The 16,520-nt window shown below is 41.0% G+C and overlaps 1 protein-coding gene across 2 annotated transcripts in view; it reads left to right on the top strand.

The window, feature by feature from the left end:
• The window catches only part of bcas3 (BCAS3 microtubule associated cell migration factor), a 1,146,863-nt gene that overhangs the window by 43,022 nt on the left and 1,087,321 nt on the right, over nucleotides 1–16,520 (top strand). For both annotated transcript variants that reach the window (XM_060847956.1, XM_060847957.1), the window contains exon 5: nucleotides 9,471–9,577. In XM_060847956.1, the coding sequence (XP_060703939.1) occupies nucleotides 9,471–9,577 (107 nt within the window). The remainder of the gene's footprint in view (nucleotides 1–9,470; nucleotides 9,578–16,520) is intronic.

The following is a 16,520-nucleotide window of genomic DNA, read 5'->3' on the forward strand; positions in this document are numbered from 1 at the left end:
TCGGAATGTGGCAGAATACGCCTAATTGTCTAGATGAGTGCAGCTCTGTTAAAGTACAGATTTGAGACGGTCCAGGGAATTCCTTATGAACTCAACCTGTAAGCCTGTCTTAGTTCATCCTGGAGATCGTACCTTTGGTGGTCTGGAATAAAAAAAACTCTTACAGACAGTTTAATTTAATTTTAATCATCCCCTTCATTTACTAATAGCATCACTGTTACAACATAACACTGATACCTATAAGCTAAACTAACTGGGTTCTAATAACCCAAGAGAGTAGAACATTAGCTCTTCAAGAATCCTGAATTCTGTTGTACTGTCACAAACAGACTACCTTTATACACTAATTTACAATGGCTGTACTGTCACAAACTCAAAATGTTAACAAGAGCACTGTATGTTCTGAACTAGACAGACAATAGTGAAGGACAATAATTCGAGTCAGAGGTTAATTGATACCGAGTTTCGTTTCGAGGTCAGAATCAAACATTGTTATTAATTTCACAAAGGAACAGCCGTGAATGTTACCACTCGGTGTCCTGTTTATACAGATTCACTGATGTTAAGGCAAATGTTTTTAATTGTCTTAATGCTCCCTGCCTGTCTGTTTTCTAGTGTGCAGCAAATGTGTTCAATAATTCAAAATTACGTTTTCGTCTAAACATTTAAGGACAAGTTTTAAGGTGTTAAACTTTCTCATTCCATTTGTCATTTTGTCATTTCATGATAACTACATGTATACAAGTATAATTAGTCCATTCAGTCAATTTGTATTCTTAAAAGTCAAGTGCCTCCTCTAGCGAGTCATCATCCAGAGAAGCAGAATCTGTAAGATACTGGATTTCAGCATGGAAGTTTGGGCATGGAGGTACAGGGGTAGACAAGGGTTGATTAACCAGATTTCTCTTTGGCTTAGGCGAAAAGTAAGTTATGGTCCATTTCACGCATAAGTGGATGACAATGTATATTCTTTGGATGAGACCAAGGAATATCAGTACGTCCTAACGATCCATCCGCACAGCGACCATAACCAGCAAGTAACACTCCATCCACACGAATTGGATGATGGTGGGGCAGGTATCTTCCTGTGTCCTGACCTGTTTTGTTGATAACATCTGTTGTCTGAAATGTCTTTTGAGAAATCATCGATGTAGGTGCAACATTGCGGGCAAATGACTGAACAAGTGTCTCCTTCTTTAGCGAGGAGGAAATCTAGCACTAGCTAATTCTGAAGCATCATCATCCGAGTCTCCTGTAACTCTTTGTTCAAAAGTGTGGGCAGTTGAGTTGGAAAATTTTTCGATGTCATACGCCAGGTCACTTCTCTGATCTAGGGCCATCTCAACACCCCAGCCAGGAATATGATCTCCCAGCAACTTGGACCACCAGGTTTGTTGATGGAAGAAGCTGTGCAAGTCCCATTTTGTTTTTCCTCTACTTTTTTGTTTTGTACTGATTCACATGATGAATGGAATGCCCACCAACATCTACTTCAGGTACTTCATGGTGGAGGGTAAAAAGTGGTAAGGTGTATACTAGGGCACAACATCCATACCAGTCATTGGGTAAATATGGGTAGGCTTTGTGTTCTGGGTTCACGCGAGTGGTGACATGGGGGAAAATGAGAGGGTCAGCTTTCCAGATATGAAGGGGAACTGACATGAGAAGAGCGCCACCAACTGGTGACTTGATCTCACCAATTACCCAAGCGTGCTGAGTCACCCCCAGTAAGGGATTATAATATTGTTCAAGCCTGAGCTCATTCCTGGATGAGTCAGAAGCTAAAGCAATGTGGGGAAGAGGATGTTATGTAAAATAGGATTGAAAGAGTGAGGATTCAAATCAAGTGACCACCATTGAGGCGGCTTTGGTTTGGTATTGACGCATTGGACAAAATGAGGACGATCCTGAATCAGGGTACCATCATCATGACATACAGTTTAATATTTAGAGGACAGAGGAGATCTCTAGCGAATAGAGGGATACGTAATCCATTAATTAAAACAAAGCGAAAAGGGAGTGTGACACAATGTTTCTATGCAACTGTGAGAGGGACAATGTATGCATATCTATTAGAGGAACCATCAAAATCTTGCAGGATTTCATCATTGTCTGAGATTTGAAAATCAAAAGCATTAGCAAATTGGGTGGGAAGTGATGAAACAGTGGCTCCTGTGTCAACCATCAATTCAATATCGTGGCCATTAATGTTAAGAACTGGCATAGGTTCATCCTCTGATCTAGTGGTAAATTCAAAGCAGAAGGATGACCTATATCCGGGAGTCAGTTTTGAAAAGGATTTTGTGCGGTAAAAGGGGCAACCTACTGAAGTCCCTGGGGAGGGGGTCCAGGAAGTTGTCTATTATTTCTACTCCAGTGATGAACCAGTGGCTGCTTTGGGAAAGGGCAGTTCTTGGACCCATGTATAGGGAGTAATGGATTGTTGGGGAGGATGCATAGAAGGATCCCAAAGTCCATTGGGATGTTGTGAATACATGGTATCAGTCCTACTGTCCTGCCATACTGGATGATAGTATGAGGGTTTCATTTGATAGCCTGACTGCGATGGAAAGGTCTATTTTGAATCCTGGATTTAGGTTCAGCCCCTGTAGTTTGGGTAAGTTCTGTCTTGACCTGGTCGATGGTAGCCTTACTGTTGGGATCCTTTAATTCCCAAAATTAACAAACTTCTCGGCTGTATTGTGCAACTTTAGCATCTTGCCAGTGGATGTTGTGGGTTTTAATAGCTTTCTGTACCTGATCAAGTAAAACGGTCATTAATAGGACATTAAATTAGGATGATCACATTGTGGGTGGTTAACATCACCAGAGTAAGCACCATAACATTTCTTAAAATTGGTAAAGAACTCCTCAGCCCCTTCGCCCAAGCTGGGTTTACATGTTAAGACTTTACCCACATCAACTGCACGATGCACTGCTTGGCGGAGACAGGTAATAATTCAATCTGGTCTGTTAGGTTTGGCCTGGTGCCAGACTACAAGGTGGGTATGATTATTACATTGTAAAATTTCTGTGAACTCGGCCCATTTTTTCAGGGGAAAGGGTGTACTCTATACGGTGAAGTAGGTCTTGGGAGGGCGCATTATATTTTTTTCTCTTTTTTTGTTTATTTTTTTCCTTGTTTTTTTTTCTCTGTTTTGTTTCTTTTCTTTTCGGAATCTATGGTTTTTTTTCTAGTTTTTTTTTCTTTTTTTTTACTAATTTTTTTTCCCCTGGAGGTTGCATAATAAATGGTTCTAGTCCTATTAATGTAATTAACAAATCCCTCAGAATTCTTTCCATAATCTGGAGCCTTATTGATTGAGAGTTCGTGAGGTTTCCGTAGTTGATAAAGATCCACAAATTGAGCTTGTCCTGGATTCAGGAACTCTTCTATATGGGAAATTTCTTTTTTGGCCCTCCCACATCAGGTTGAGTGCAAGGACTGATATTAAGGCCCCGAGACTTTGATTGCAAATCATCAATGTCTTCGGGATTTATTAGTTTAGGGGCAGTGGAAATCAAAGGAGTCTCTTCAGTGTTCCTTCCATGTTTTAATATTAATTGACTCCTAGTGCAGTAAGCAACGGGTTTGTGGTAAGTCGAATCCTTATTCAGCTGAACAGTTGGCGTAGGGTCATGAGCCTCGGCACATTCGTCATTAGAGTAAGGGTGAGGGTTCATGTGGGGAACTGGAGGAGATTGACTGACAGGACGGGAGGCATAAAATATTTCCTCCTCTGAATCTGTGTCCCACACCCCCCTCCCTCCCCAGTTTCACAGGTGGATCAGGTTTCTTTAGTAATGGGCCTTTGGGAGAGGGGAGGGTGGGGTATAAGGAACAGTCTTTGTTGTCCTGCGTTTCGTCCTGCGTGGCTGCAGCTGCAGTCTGTTGCTTATTCACCAGTTTCTCTTTCCTTTGGGGTCCCTAACCCCAAAGAAAAGAGAAAGTTCTGAATCTTTGTTTTCCTTATTTTTTTTTCAGATCCTTCCTCAGTTACTGGATTAATTCCCCTTTTAATGCAGTTTTGTCTCTTAGATTAGATTAGATTAGATTACTTACAGTGTGGAAACAGGCCCTTCGGCCCAACAAGTCCACACCGACCCGCCGAAGCGCAACCCACCCATACCCCTACATTTACCCCTTTACCTAACACTACGGGCAATTTAGCATGGCCACTTCACCTGAACCGCACATCTTTGGACTGTGGGAGGAAACCGGAGCACCCGGAGGAAACCCACGCAGACACGGGGAGAATGTGCAAACTCCACACAGTCAGTCGCCTGAGGCGGGAACTGAACCTGGGTCTCTGGCGCTGTGAGGCAGCAATGCTAACCACTGTGCCACCGTGCTGCCCATTATGCCGCCCGTCTCCTTGATTGCATGGATTTTCCCCATTTTTCCCTAGCTACCTTTTTTCCACACTGATATGGCTTCTTTCTGCTTACTTCTCTTTCTTTTTTCCCCAAATCTCTTATTGTTCAATTTTAATGAGTAGATTTAAATCATGTGTGTCTCCGAGAGGCCAATCCTTATTCTGTTGAGCAGCTGCAGCCAATATTCTCCTTAATTGTTTCTCATAATTAGGATAGAGACTTATTATTTCTATTAGGGGACATTTGTCGTCCATCTTATCTGGGGTTGACCCATATTTATCCTACCTACTTTAAATCTTCACAAAACTACTGATCTACAGGGGCTCCAACCCCAATTACTACCAGACCTCTAACCCCAAAAAACAGAGGGGCTCCAACCCCACAACACACAAACATTCACTCAGTAAAATCAATGACTGCAGATGCTGGAAGCCAGATTTTGGATTAGTGGTGCTGGAAAAGCACAGCAGTTCAGGCAGCATCCAAGGAGCAGCAAAATCAACGTTTTGAGCAAAAGCGCTTCAATTATTCCTGATGAAGGGCTTTTGCCCGAAACGTCGATTTTGCTGCTCCTCGGATGCTGCCTGAACTGCTGTGCTCTTCCAGCACCACTAATCCAAAAACAAACATTCATTCACCAACAAGCAAATGTGCATCCAAACTGAATCTCAAAGGGTTAAACTTTCTGCAAGCTGCAGGGAATCAGTGCTGAGTCCTTGTCTGTCTCTCTCACACACACACACATTTTAGAAGATAGCAACCCGACATCGAACAAGACTAGTGATACTCTAAAACCCTAACATTTCTGTTTTTAGTACCTATTTAAGCGATCTCATTTAGGGTTCTGTCAGGGTACCGTGAGAGTGAAATGGGGGAAGCATCACACAAAAACATGCAGACCGAGAGCAGTCAAGGTATTTTCTTACCCTGTGAGCCATTAGTCTCAAGTCTGACCCTTAAGTGAAGCTCCTGTTTTCCAGTTTCACTCAAACGTATCCCTTGTCAGAATCCTGCTTGCAGCACCAATAACACTCAAGAAGTCAACACCATAACACCATCCATGACAAAGTAGCTTGTTTGATCAGCGCCACAACATTTTAAGTATTCATTTTCCTCACCATTGGTGTGCATTGGAAGACAACAGTGTATACTGAATGCATTTCTCCAATTCACCAAGACTCCTTCAACAGCATCTTCAAAATCCATGATATCTACCATCTCGAAGAACAGGATAGCATACCTTTGTATTAATGAACCCAAGCCTGAAGGTTGTCCAGTGTTTCTGCATACAAGCACCTCCTTTGGTATCTAAATTTCTGCTTCAGGATGTAACTCTTTTTACAAAGCTGTAATTGGAATCTGTAGACGTTTCTTTGCCACAGAGAGCTGAGGGGGGGGGGGACAGATTCCTTGCAAATATTTAAGGCTGAGATAGGTAGATTCTTGATTGGTAGGAGAATCAAGGGTTACAAAGAAAAGGCAGGAAAGTGTACGTGAGGAATATTGGATGAGCCATGAAACATGTGCAGATGAACATTATATTAAAAAGCAGTCACAGATGCTGCTACACACCAATGATGATTCATCAGGGGCATTATTACCAAAATTTAGAAGTAGCAATACCTCATTTTTTTAAGAAATTCAACTTTCTTTTGAATATAATTGGTATAACAGGTTCCCAAAAAGAATGGGAGAGCATCCTCGACTGGCAAAATGACCACTTTTTTTTCCTATTTCCTAACATCTTATTATGGCAACCAAAAAAAAAAGAATTTTTATAGCCTTTCGAATTGATAAAACATCTTCACTTTTTTTGCCTGATTGAGACCTACCAGCTCCACATTCTCTTTTTATATCATTTTGGGTGGCGTTGTCCTCAGTGGTTAGCACTGCTGCCTCACAGTGCCAGGGACCCAGGTTCAATTCCACTCTTGGGCAACTGTCTGTGTGAAGTTTGCACATTCTCCTATGTCTTTTTGGACTTCCTTCAGGTGCTCCGGTTTCCTCCTACAGTCCAAAGTGGATTGGTCATGCTAAATTGCCCACAGGGATGTGCAGGCTAGGTTGATTAGCCACAGGAAATACAGGGTTACAGGGAAAAGGGTCAGGGTGGGGGTGGGTCTAAGTGGACTGCTGTTCGAAGGGTTGGTGTGGACACAATGGGCTGAATGGCCTGCTTCCAAATTGTAGGGATTTCTATAATGTAAACTACAACAAGGTCCATTGGGAAATGTAAAACTCACACTTTTATGGATCAGCATCTGGAACTTCTATGCAGCAAATTTTCTAAATTCAGTTTTCACAATGTAAGTCAGTTACATGGAGAGTAACTTTTACAGTATTCGTTTTGGGAACCTGTTACCCTAATTATGTCCAAAAGAAAGTTGAATTTCTGAAGAAAAAGGAAATATTGCTACTTTTAATTTATAGCAATATGGCCATCAATTGGGATGCAGCAGCATTTGTGACTGCTTTTTAATATAAGGTTCAACTGCACATGTTTGGATCTTCCTCCATTATTTGCATTCAACAAGAATGGGTATGAACTACATTTGAGACAGATGAAAGGAGTCATTGAGTCATGGAGGCCTAAAGCACAGAAAAAGGCTCTTCAGCCAGTGTCTGCATCAGTCAAAAGAAGCACCTAACCATTTGAATCCCATTTTTCAGCACAAATTAAAGGAGTTGATTTCAAAAATTAATTTCTGAGGTAAAGTAATATAGTGGATATTTTACTGAACTAATAATCCAGTGAGCTGGACTAATGATTTGGAAACATAAATTCAAATCTCAGCATGGTAATTGGGGGAATTAAATTGTGTTAATGAAGTAAATCTACAATAAAGAGCTGGTATCAGTAATGATGACAAAGAAACTTTTTGCAAAAGCCCATCTGATTTCTCTTCTCCTTCAAGGTAGGAAGTCTGCTATCCTTCCCTGGTCTGATGGATAGACAACTCCTTACTCACAACAAGTTGGTTGATTTTTAACTATCCCCTGAAATGGCTTAGCAAATCACTCGGTTGTGTCCAAGACGGTGGCTTGCTGTCAGTTTCTAAAAGGCAATTAGGAATGGGCAATAAATGGAGGCTTTAACCGGATAATAGAAATGAATGAAATGCCGATTGCTGGCCTGTGGTGTTTGCATTATAAACATTTGAACCTTTGCATTGCATAGTGAGGACCACCTCACTGAAAAACAAAAAGTTGTTTCCTAAAGCCTTCTTTTCCCAGACAAGAACAGTAATGTTATACTGTGTAAAATATCTTAATACTCCAAAAACATTGACAATAAAATCTTGGAGTAGGACATATCCAAGACAGCTTTACAGAGAGGGGAGAGAAGTTGAATAAAATAGATGAAAGAAGTAATGCACCAGACTATTGCAAGTCCCTGGTGCTGTTGCTAGAATTTTTCTCTGAACCAACATCCAAGAACAGTTTAAATGGTCATTATTCTTTTTAAAGTAAGTGGAACTTTGTTTGTCCAAAATGGTTATGGCTTTATGCTTGCGGTACAGGTGTTTCAAATCATAGCTAATTGTGTGTAAGGTATGAGTTATAGAGTCATAGAGATGTACAGCATGGAAATAGACCCTTTGGTCCAACCCGTCCATGCCGACCAGATATCCCAACTCAATCTAGTTCCACCTGCCAGCACCCGGCTCATATCCCTCCAAACCCTTCCTATTCATATACCCATCCAAATCCCTCTTAAATGTTGCAATTGTACCAGCCTCCACTACATCCTCTGGCAGCTCATTCCATAAATGTACCACCCTCTGCATGAAAAAGTTGCCCCTTAGGTCTGTTTTATATTTTTCCCCTCTCACCGTAAACCTGTGCCCTCCAGTTCTGGACTCCCCAACCCCAGGGAAAGACTTTACCTATTTATCCTATCCGTGCCCCTCATAATTTTGTAAACCTCTATAAGGTCACCCCTTAGCCTTCGATGCTCCAGAGAAAACAGCCCCAGCCTGTTCAGCCTCTCCCCGTAGCTCAGATCCCCCAACCCTGGCAACATCCTTGTAACTCTTTTCCGAACCCTTTCAAGTTTCACAACATCTTTCCATAGGAAGGAGACCAAAATTGCACACAATATTCCAACAGTGGCCGAACCAATGTCCTGTACAGCCACAACATGACCTCCCAACTCCTGTAAAAAATGAGGTCTGCAGATGCTGGAGATCACAGCTGAAAATGTGTTGCTGGTTAAAGCACAGCAGGTCAGGCAGCATCCAAGGAATACTCCCAACTCCTGTACTCAATTCTCTGATCAATAAAGGAAAGCCTATCAAACTCCTTTTTCACTATCCTATCTACCTGCGACCCCACTTTTAAGGAGCTATGAACCTGCACTGCAAGGTCTCTTTGTTCAGCAGCACTCCCTAGGACCTTACCATGAAGTGTATAAGTCTGCTAAGATTTGCTTTCCCAAAATGCAACACCTCGCATTTATCTGAATTAAACTCCATCTGCCACTTCTCAGTCCGTTGGCCCATCTGGTCCAGATCCTGTTGTGATGTGAGATAATCCTCTTCGCTGTCCACTACACCTCCAATTTTGGTGTCATCTGCAAACTTACTAACTGTACCTCTTATGCTCGCATCCAAATCATTTATGTAAATGACAAAAAGTAGAAGACCCAGCACCGATCCTTGTGGCACTCCACTGGTCACAGGCCTCCAGTCTGAAAAACCCTCCACCACCATCCTCTGTCTTCTACCTTTGAGCCAGTTCTGTATTCAAATGGCTAGTTCTCCCTGTATTCCATGAGATCTAACCTTACTAATCAGTCTCCCATGGGGAACCTTGTCGAATGCCTGACTGAAGTCCATATAGATCACATCTACTGCTCTGCTCTCATCAATCTGCTTTGTTACTTTATCAAAAAACTCAATCAAATTTGTGAGACATGATTTCCCACACACAAAGCCTTGTTGACTATCCCGAATCAGTCCTTGCCTTTCCAAATACATTGTCTTTTGGTTGAGGGGCTTACTTCTTGGACATTTTGGGAAGAGTTGTGTAAAAGATGCTGATAGGAAGTGATCTAACAGTAGCAATCTTATAACTTTGAAATCTCTTTGCAGATCTTGCAAGGAATCCAGAGTATCATGAAATGAACAATGCTGTAAATGACCCCCCATTGCTGCTACTCATTGGATACGCAGATGGCATGCAAATTTGGAGTATTCCTGTGAGTTCTTTTTTGCTTTTCCTTCTATTAGAGAGGCCAAATGAATTTGTTGCCATGTTGGTTTCTCTGTTACAGTTGTTTATTTTTACTCAGTTAGTTTTCATCACTTACATAAATGATTTGGATGTGAACATATGAGGTATGATTAGCAAGTTTGCAAATGACACCAAAATTTGAGGTGTAGTGGACAACAAAGAAGGTCACCTTAGAGTACGATGGTATCTTGATCAGATGGAGTTTAATTTAGATAAATGTGAGGGGCTGCATTTTGGAAAGGCAAGTCAGAGCAGGACTTATACACGTAATGGTAAGATTCTGGGGGTGTTGATGAACAAAGAGACCTTGAAATACAGGTTCATAGTTCCTTGAAAGTGGAGTCCCAAGTAGACAGGATAGTGAAGAAGACGTTCAGTATGCTTGCCCATATTGGTCAGTGCATTGAGTATAACGGTTAGGATGTCATTCTGCAGTTACACAGGACATTGGTTAGGCCAGCTTTGGAATACAGAGGAACCTCGATTATCTGGCATTCGATTATTTGAATTTCAGATTGTACGGCAAGATAGCATGGTCCTGATGCTTGATTATACTATGTTATTTGGCATTTGATTATCTGACATTCGATTAACCGAATGAAATACACCCCCGGCCTGTGTCATGGAGTCATAGAATCCTTTGTATAATCAAGGTTCCTCTGTACTGTGTTCAGTTCAGGTCTCCCTGCCATATGAAGGATGTTGTGAAACTTGAATGGGGTCAGGAAAGAGTCACAGGAATGTTGCCAGGGAGATGCTGAAAAGACTGGGGCATCAGAGGCTGAGGGGTGACCTTACAGAGGTGTATAAAATCATGAGAGTCATGGACAGGATGAATAGCAAGGTCTTTACCCCAAGGGTGGGGGAGTCCAAAACTAGACGGTATAGGTTTAAGGTGAGAGGGAGAATATTTAAAAAGGACCTAAGGGACAACTTATTCATGCAGAGAGTAGTGCATGTATGGAATGAGCTGCCAGAGGAAGTGGGGACGCTGGTACATTTACAACATTTAAAAGGCATCTGGATGGGTATATGAGTAGGAAGGGTTTACAGAGATGTGGGCCAAATGCTGGCAATTTATTTAGGATACCTGGTCGGCATGTATGAGTTGAACCGAAGGGTCTGTTTCTATGCTGTATAGTTCTATGACTTTATAACTCTATGAATTAACACTGTTAAACGGTTGTATGTTTCTGCTTCATTGCATGAAATAAATGCTGATACTTTAGTTCTAAACTGAGAGAACTGTTGGACTTTGAATGTGGTGTACTGCCCTGAACTCCAGAATCAAAGAATTGCACAGAATAACAAGAAGTTGTCTTTACCTAATGTAATGAACTGTCACAACATGTATCAAAGGAGCACCATAAAATAAAGTAGGACACAAACCACTTAAGAATATTCAACAAGATGATAGGACATTAGATCAGAGGTTTTTAAAGGAGAATTTTAAATGAGGGAAGTGAGATTGAGAATTGAAGATATGCAGAGAAGAAATTACAGAACTTGGGACACAGACAGCTGAAGGTTCAACCACAATTGGAGGGCATGATAAAATTAAGGATACTCAGCAGGGCAGAATTTGAGGAACATTGATATCCCTGAGGATTTTGAGGATGGAGAAGATTGCAAAGCTAGGGAAAGGGAAGGCAGTGAAAAAAATTAGAATATTAAAATTAAGATATTCCTTGACCAGGAACCATTGTTGGTCAGCAGAACAGAGGTGTTATGTGAACAAGACTTGGTACAAGTTAGGACATCAGCAGCAGAGATATGGATGATTTCAAGATTACAGAGGCTATAATGTGGAAGATCAGACAGGAGTGCCTTGGAATAGTTCAGTCTTGAACTGACATTTATTTTGGCCACATATCCTTGTCTGTTCTTCAGATTATAATGGCCTACTCATAATTTTTATGTCTTCTCTTGGGAAAGAATTTTACGTGCTCCCATTGGTAGGTTTGCAGATCAGGGCCAGATTCCTAGATAGCCTGACTGCATCCCCTGATATACCTGCAGTTTTAAATAGAATGAGGAAGCTGGTGTCCACTCTCTTGTTAATTGAGGTCCCTAAGTGACCAATTAATAGCATTTACTGGCCATTTTCTACCTAGCCACAATTTTGAGACTGGCAGGAGGCCAGGGATAGGGGAGAGGTCCAAGAGAATTGGAGAATGAGGGGTGTAATGAAGGACAGAAGTGGAAAAGGTGATAAAAATCAATGTTCCAAAACAAATAAAAAGGAAAGAGATTAACAGTCAGAAATTGTACTTTTGGTCGTATTGTATAGGGAAAACTGAAAAATTCAAAGTAACTATTTAAAAACTTTCTACCACTATCCCTTACTGTCATTTAATACTTCCAGGAGCTTTAATTATCTTGAGGCAGGATTTGTATACCTCACTTAGCAGCATTTACCTGAGATTTACCTGCTCATGCCTTGCCTATGGTAAAGTGGCTCTCAATAATTTCCTTTTACTTGGATGGGCCTCTCCCTGCTCCCTCTGAAAGTTTCACTTAACTCTGTCTTTGTTCTGGCACTCAGACGTTTGATTGTGTACAATCCCAACAGTGGCCACTGTCCCCAGTGATACTGCAGGGACTGCAGAGCTCCTGGGCAATCAGATTGCCTGGCGTGCTTTAAGGTGGAATATGCTGCCAAGTGAGGTATACAAAGATGTGGTTCCAATCAAGCCGTCTGCTTTGTTCTGATGTTGTCAAGCTTCTTGAATGTTGTTGGAGCTGCACCCATCCAGGCAAGCGGGGAGTATTCCATCACATGCCTGACTTGTGCCTTGTAGATGGTGGACAGGCTTTGGGGAATCAAGAGGTAGTTACTCACTGCAGTATTCCCCACCTTTGACTTCCTCTTGTCAACCACTGTGATGAGTCCGGTTGAATTTATAGTCAATGCTAATCTGAAGGGATTCAGTGATTGTAAGGTCCACGTTAAGAGATCTCACGGCATAGGTCATGTCAGTTATCTCAGAGTCTTAGTAACAATTATCCTATCAACCTTAACTTCAATAAAGAATACTTGGCCATTCGTAGAGTCATAAATGTGCAGCATGGAAACAGACCTTTCAGTCCAACTCATCCATGCCAACCAGAGATCCTAAATTAATCTAGTCTCATTTGCCCATATCCTTCTAAACCCTTCCTATCCATATACCCATCCAGATGCCTTTTAAGTGTTGTAACATACCAACCTCCACCACCTCCTCTGGAAGCACATTCTATTCATGCACCATCCTCTGCATGGAAACGTTGCTCCTTAGGTCCCTTTTAATCTTTCCCTCTCACCTTAAACCTATGCAGTCTAATTATGGACTCCCCTACCCTGAGAAAAAGACCTTGCCTATTTACCTTATCTATGACCCTCATGATTTTATAAACTTTGATAATGTCATCCCTCAGCCGCTGATGCTCCAGGGAAAATAGTCCCAACCTATTCAGCCTCTCTCCATAGTTCAAGCCTGTCACCCTGGCAACATCCTTGTAAATCTTCTCTGAAACCATTCAAGTTTCATAACACCCTTCCTATAGCAGGGAGACCAGAATTGAACATAGTATTCCAAAAGTGGCCTAACCAATGTCCTGTACAGCACAACATGAACTCTCATCTCCTATACTCAATGCACTGACCAATGAAGGCATGCATCCCAAATATCCTTTTCACTGTCTACTTGTGACTCCACTTTCAAGGAACTATGAATGTACCGCAAGATCTCTTTGTTCAGCAACTCTCCCCAGGACCTTACCATCAAGTGTATAAGTCCTATCCTGGTTTGCCTTTCCAAAATGCATCCCCTCACATTTATCTAAATTAAACTCCATTTACCACTTCTCAGCTCATTTAATCCATTTTATCAAGGTTCTGTCGTACTCTGAGGTAATCTTCTTCACTATGCACTACATTACCAATTTTGGTGTCATCTGCAAATTTATTAACTATACCTCCTATATTCACATTCAAATCATTTACGTGAGTGATAAAAAGCAGTGGACCCAGCACTATTGGTTGTGGCACACTGCTGGTCACAGGCCTCCAGTCCAAAAACCAAACCTCCACCCGTCATTAAGGACTTTATTTGTGGGACCTTGATGTCTGCAAACTGGTTGCTAGGTTTGCTATTTTAACTGAATCTGCTGTTTGTAAAAACATTTGGGATGTCCATAAGACTTGATGAAGTGTTGTACAAATCCAGAAGTATTTTTTTGTTTGGTTTTTCGCTTCTGGTCCAATGGACTTGGAATGTTTTTTTCATTTTCATCCACTCCCTGGTGCATACTGGACTGAAATGTATCCTCTAGATCATTTACCATGCAGTCTGCTTCATTTGTGAATGAATCTGATGAAAACAAATATGCCTTAGGACATTTTGCTCCATGTGCTGTATCCATTTACATTATTAAAGTCTCTGTATGCAAGCTGTTCCAACCATGTTTTTCTCTTCAGACAAAATGTTCTTGGATGTGATGGAAAAAGCACCAGAAACACAGGCCTTTTGAAATTGAAAACAGAAAATGTTGGAAATGCGCAGTCAGTTGTTTGACATCTGAGAAAAAAATCAAATTCCTCTTTTATCTAGTAAAAGGCAACTTGTATCTAGTTGCCTTGTATCTAATAAAAGGCAACTTTTTTGGGTGAGGTCCATGTGACTCATTCAGATGCTAATTGATCTGCCTTGAGCATTTCCTGATGTGTTCTGTAAGGTGTGAAAAAAGGTCTATGAGGATTATTTAGATGCCAGAAACCCTATGAAGAGTGTTTTGCTCTTTCTCTCTCTCTGTCTTTGTATTTGTATCTATATATGAACTCAGTGAAGTATTGAAGTACTTTAGAACACTACTATTCCAAACAGCGGATGCATTTGATCACTTTTGAGTACTAAACGGTTTTGAAGTATAAAAGTAACCATAATTTTGCAAAGATACATTAGAAATCCTGTTGGTTCTGTGATTTTGTTTAATTTTCATTCATGATAAAAATGTTAAATTGTTACTTTTTCTTTTTGGGCATCCCTGTGCCAGATCCAGTTCTCAACAGTAAAGTTATTTCTTTTCCTGATCCTTTGCAGTACAGTTATAAATTTCTCATTTTGTCTTTATTCTGTTTTTACTTTCTCTTTTCCTTTCTCACTCTGTCTCTTTCTGTCTGAAAAATATCAGTGTCCTGCAATGTTCCTTGTAAGCTGTGCAATCACAGAGCAATCCAAAAAATCTCCATGCAGGCCATACATAAGTTGGTGCTTTTAAACTATCTAAAAACTTTAAAGGTTACCCATTTATGCAAACCATCCATACACGCTAGAAAATAAAATTCGGGAATGTTAATATTGACATAGAGCATTCTGCAGGGATACCTTTAAATTTGCAGCTTTCTTTCTGGGAAATTTGGAATGTGCAACCACATCTAACTATTAGTTAATGCAATAAACTAGAACTCCAGCTGGTTTCAATTCACTTTTGTTTCTCTTATAATTAATTCCTTGGCTAGCCAGTTTCATTGAAACACTTCTCTTCCGCCATCTGCTCTGTGGTCTACCTTGGACTCAATTTGAAAGAAGTTGAGCCAATTCTCAATACCCTTAGCAGGGGTGACTAAATGGTAGTATCCTCATGGTGACACAGGGAAATGGTTCCTCCTTTTTATGTCAGTGATATGTTTACCCATTGAAAAAAGAGGTTTTTGTAGAAATATGTATTTCACAGGCAAATCAGGATGCTGCATTTCAAATATATCACTTAAACGTATCCATGAGAAAGTAGCTCAGAGTTAATCTGATGCCTAAGTCATTTGTGAACAATAATTGTAGGAAAAATGTTAAAATGATTGGCTGATAATGTTTTAGTGATGGAATAATCTTTGCTTTCCAGAAACAAAAACAGTTTCTTAGGTTTTTCTAGCTGTGCATCTCAATTTATTTGAGGATTTATCACTGAGGTTGTTTGGACTTTCTGAAAGGAAATTACTGATTGGCAAATAGATTAAAGAAGGAAATCAAGGCCAACAAACAAGCCATCCCAAGAATGATGGTTTGGCTGTGAAGCTAGCAGGTTGCTCTGTCTTTAAAGCAAAATAAGTTAGCTAAAGACAAAGAAACTGTTGATAGGCTTAAATCTGAGTTAAAGGAAAAGAAATTAATTTAATGCTTGAAATCTATTTCTGGTTATACCCTTAGTGTTTAGATTTTCTCATTGTCATTTCTGACCCAGCTGTTTGTAAGGGTGAGATTCAGAACCTTTGAAACCAAGGATTTACATTGTCAAATTTAGGGACAAGGAGGGTTAATCAGAAAGCACCCTGAGTTAAAAGAATTCACATCTTTTAATTATGAAGTATTATTATTAATTTTGTCATATCATTGGTTTTACTGTTGGACAAAAAATTCTAATTTTTATTACTGGCCTCCACATTTTGACTAGTGACAAGTGTAGTGATTGTAATGAGGTCAGCCAGGTGGACCTCATAGAATGAGTTCCCTGATTGGGCTGTTAATCTGGTCAATCAGGGAGCCTCACCTGAGAGATAAAACAGGAGTGTCAGACATCCTGACACTCTGAGAGATGCTTCTGAGGGAGCTGGATCAGTGTGTGCATGTTCAAGGACTCTCCTCCTTGAAGGTGTCTGAGAGGAAGGGGACTGTCTCTGACTGGGTACTGGGTAAAGGAGAAGGAGGGAGCTTTGAGTCCTGGGCCTGCTTTTGAAGCTGCAGCCTGGGCCTCACCCAGGTCAAGGGAGTGTTGCTGCTGACCTGGGGCCCACTCCCACTGCTGGTCTCTGGGACCCCACCTGGACCTCCCTCACTGCTACTGCCTGGGACTTGCCTTGGGCCCCTCCCAGGACCTCTGCTGCTGCTGTTGTTAGAGGACCACCTCCACTGCTGCTGTTGTTAGAGGACCAC

This window comes from Hemiscyllium ocellatum, chromosome 31, assembly GCF_020745735.1.
Source record: "Hemiscyllium ocellatum isolate sHemOce1 chromosome 31, sHemOce1.pat.X.cur, whole genome shotgun sequence".
In the NCBI taxonomy this organism is placed as follows: Eukaryota; Metazoa; Chordata; class Chondrichthyes; order Orectolobiformes; family Hemiscylliidae; genus Hemiscyllium; species Hemiscyllium ocellatum.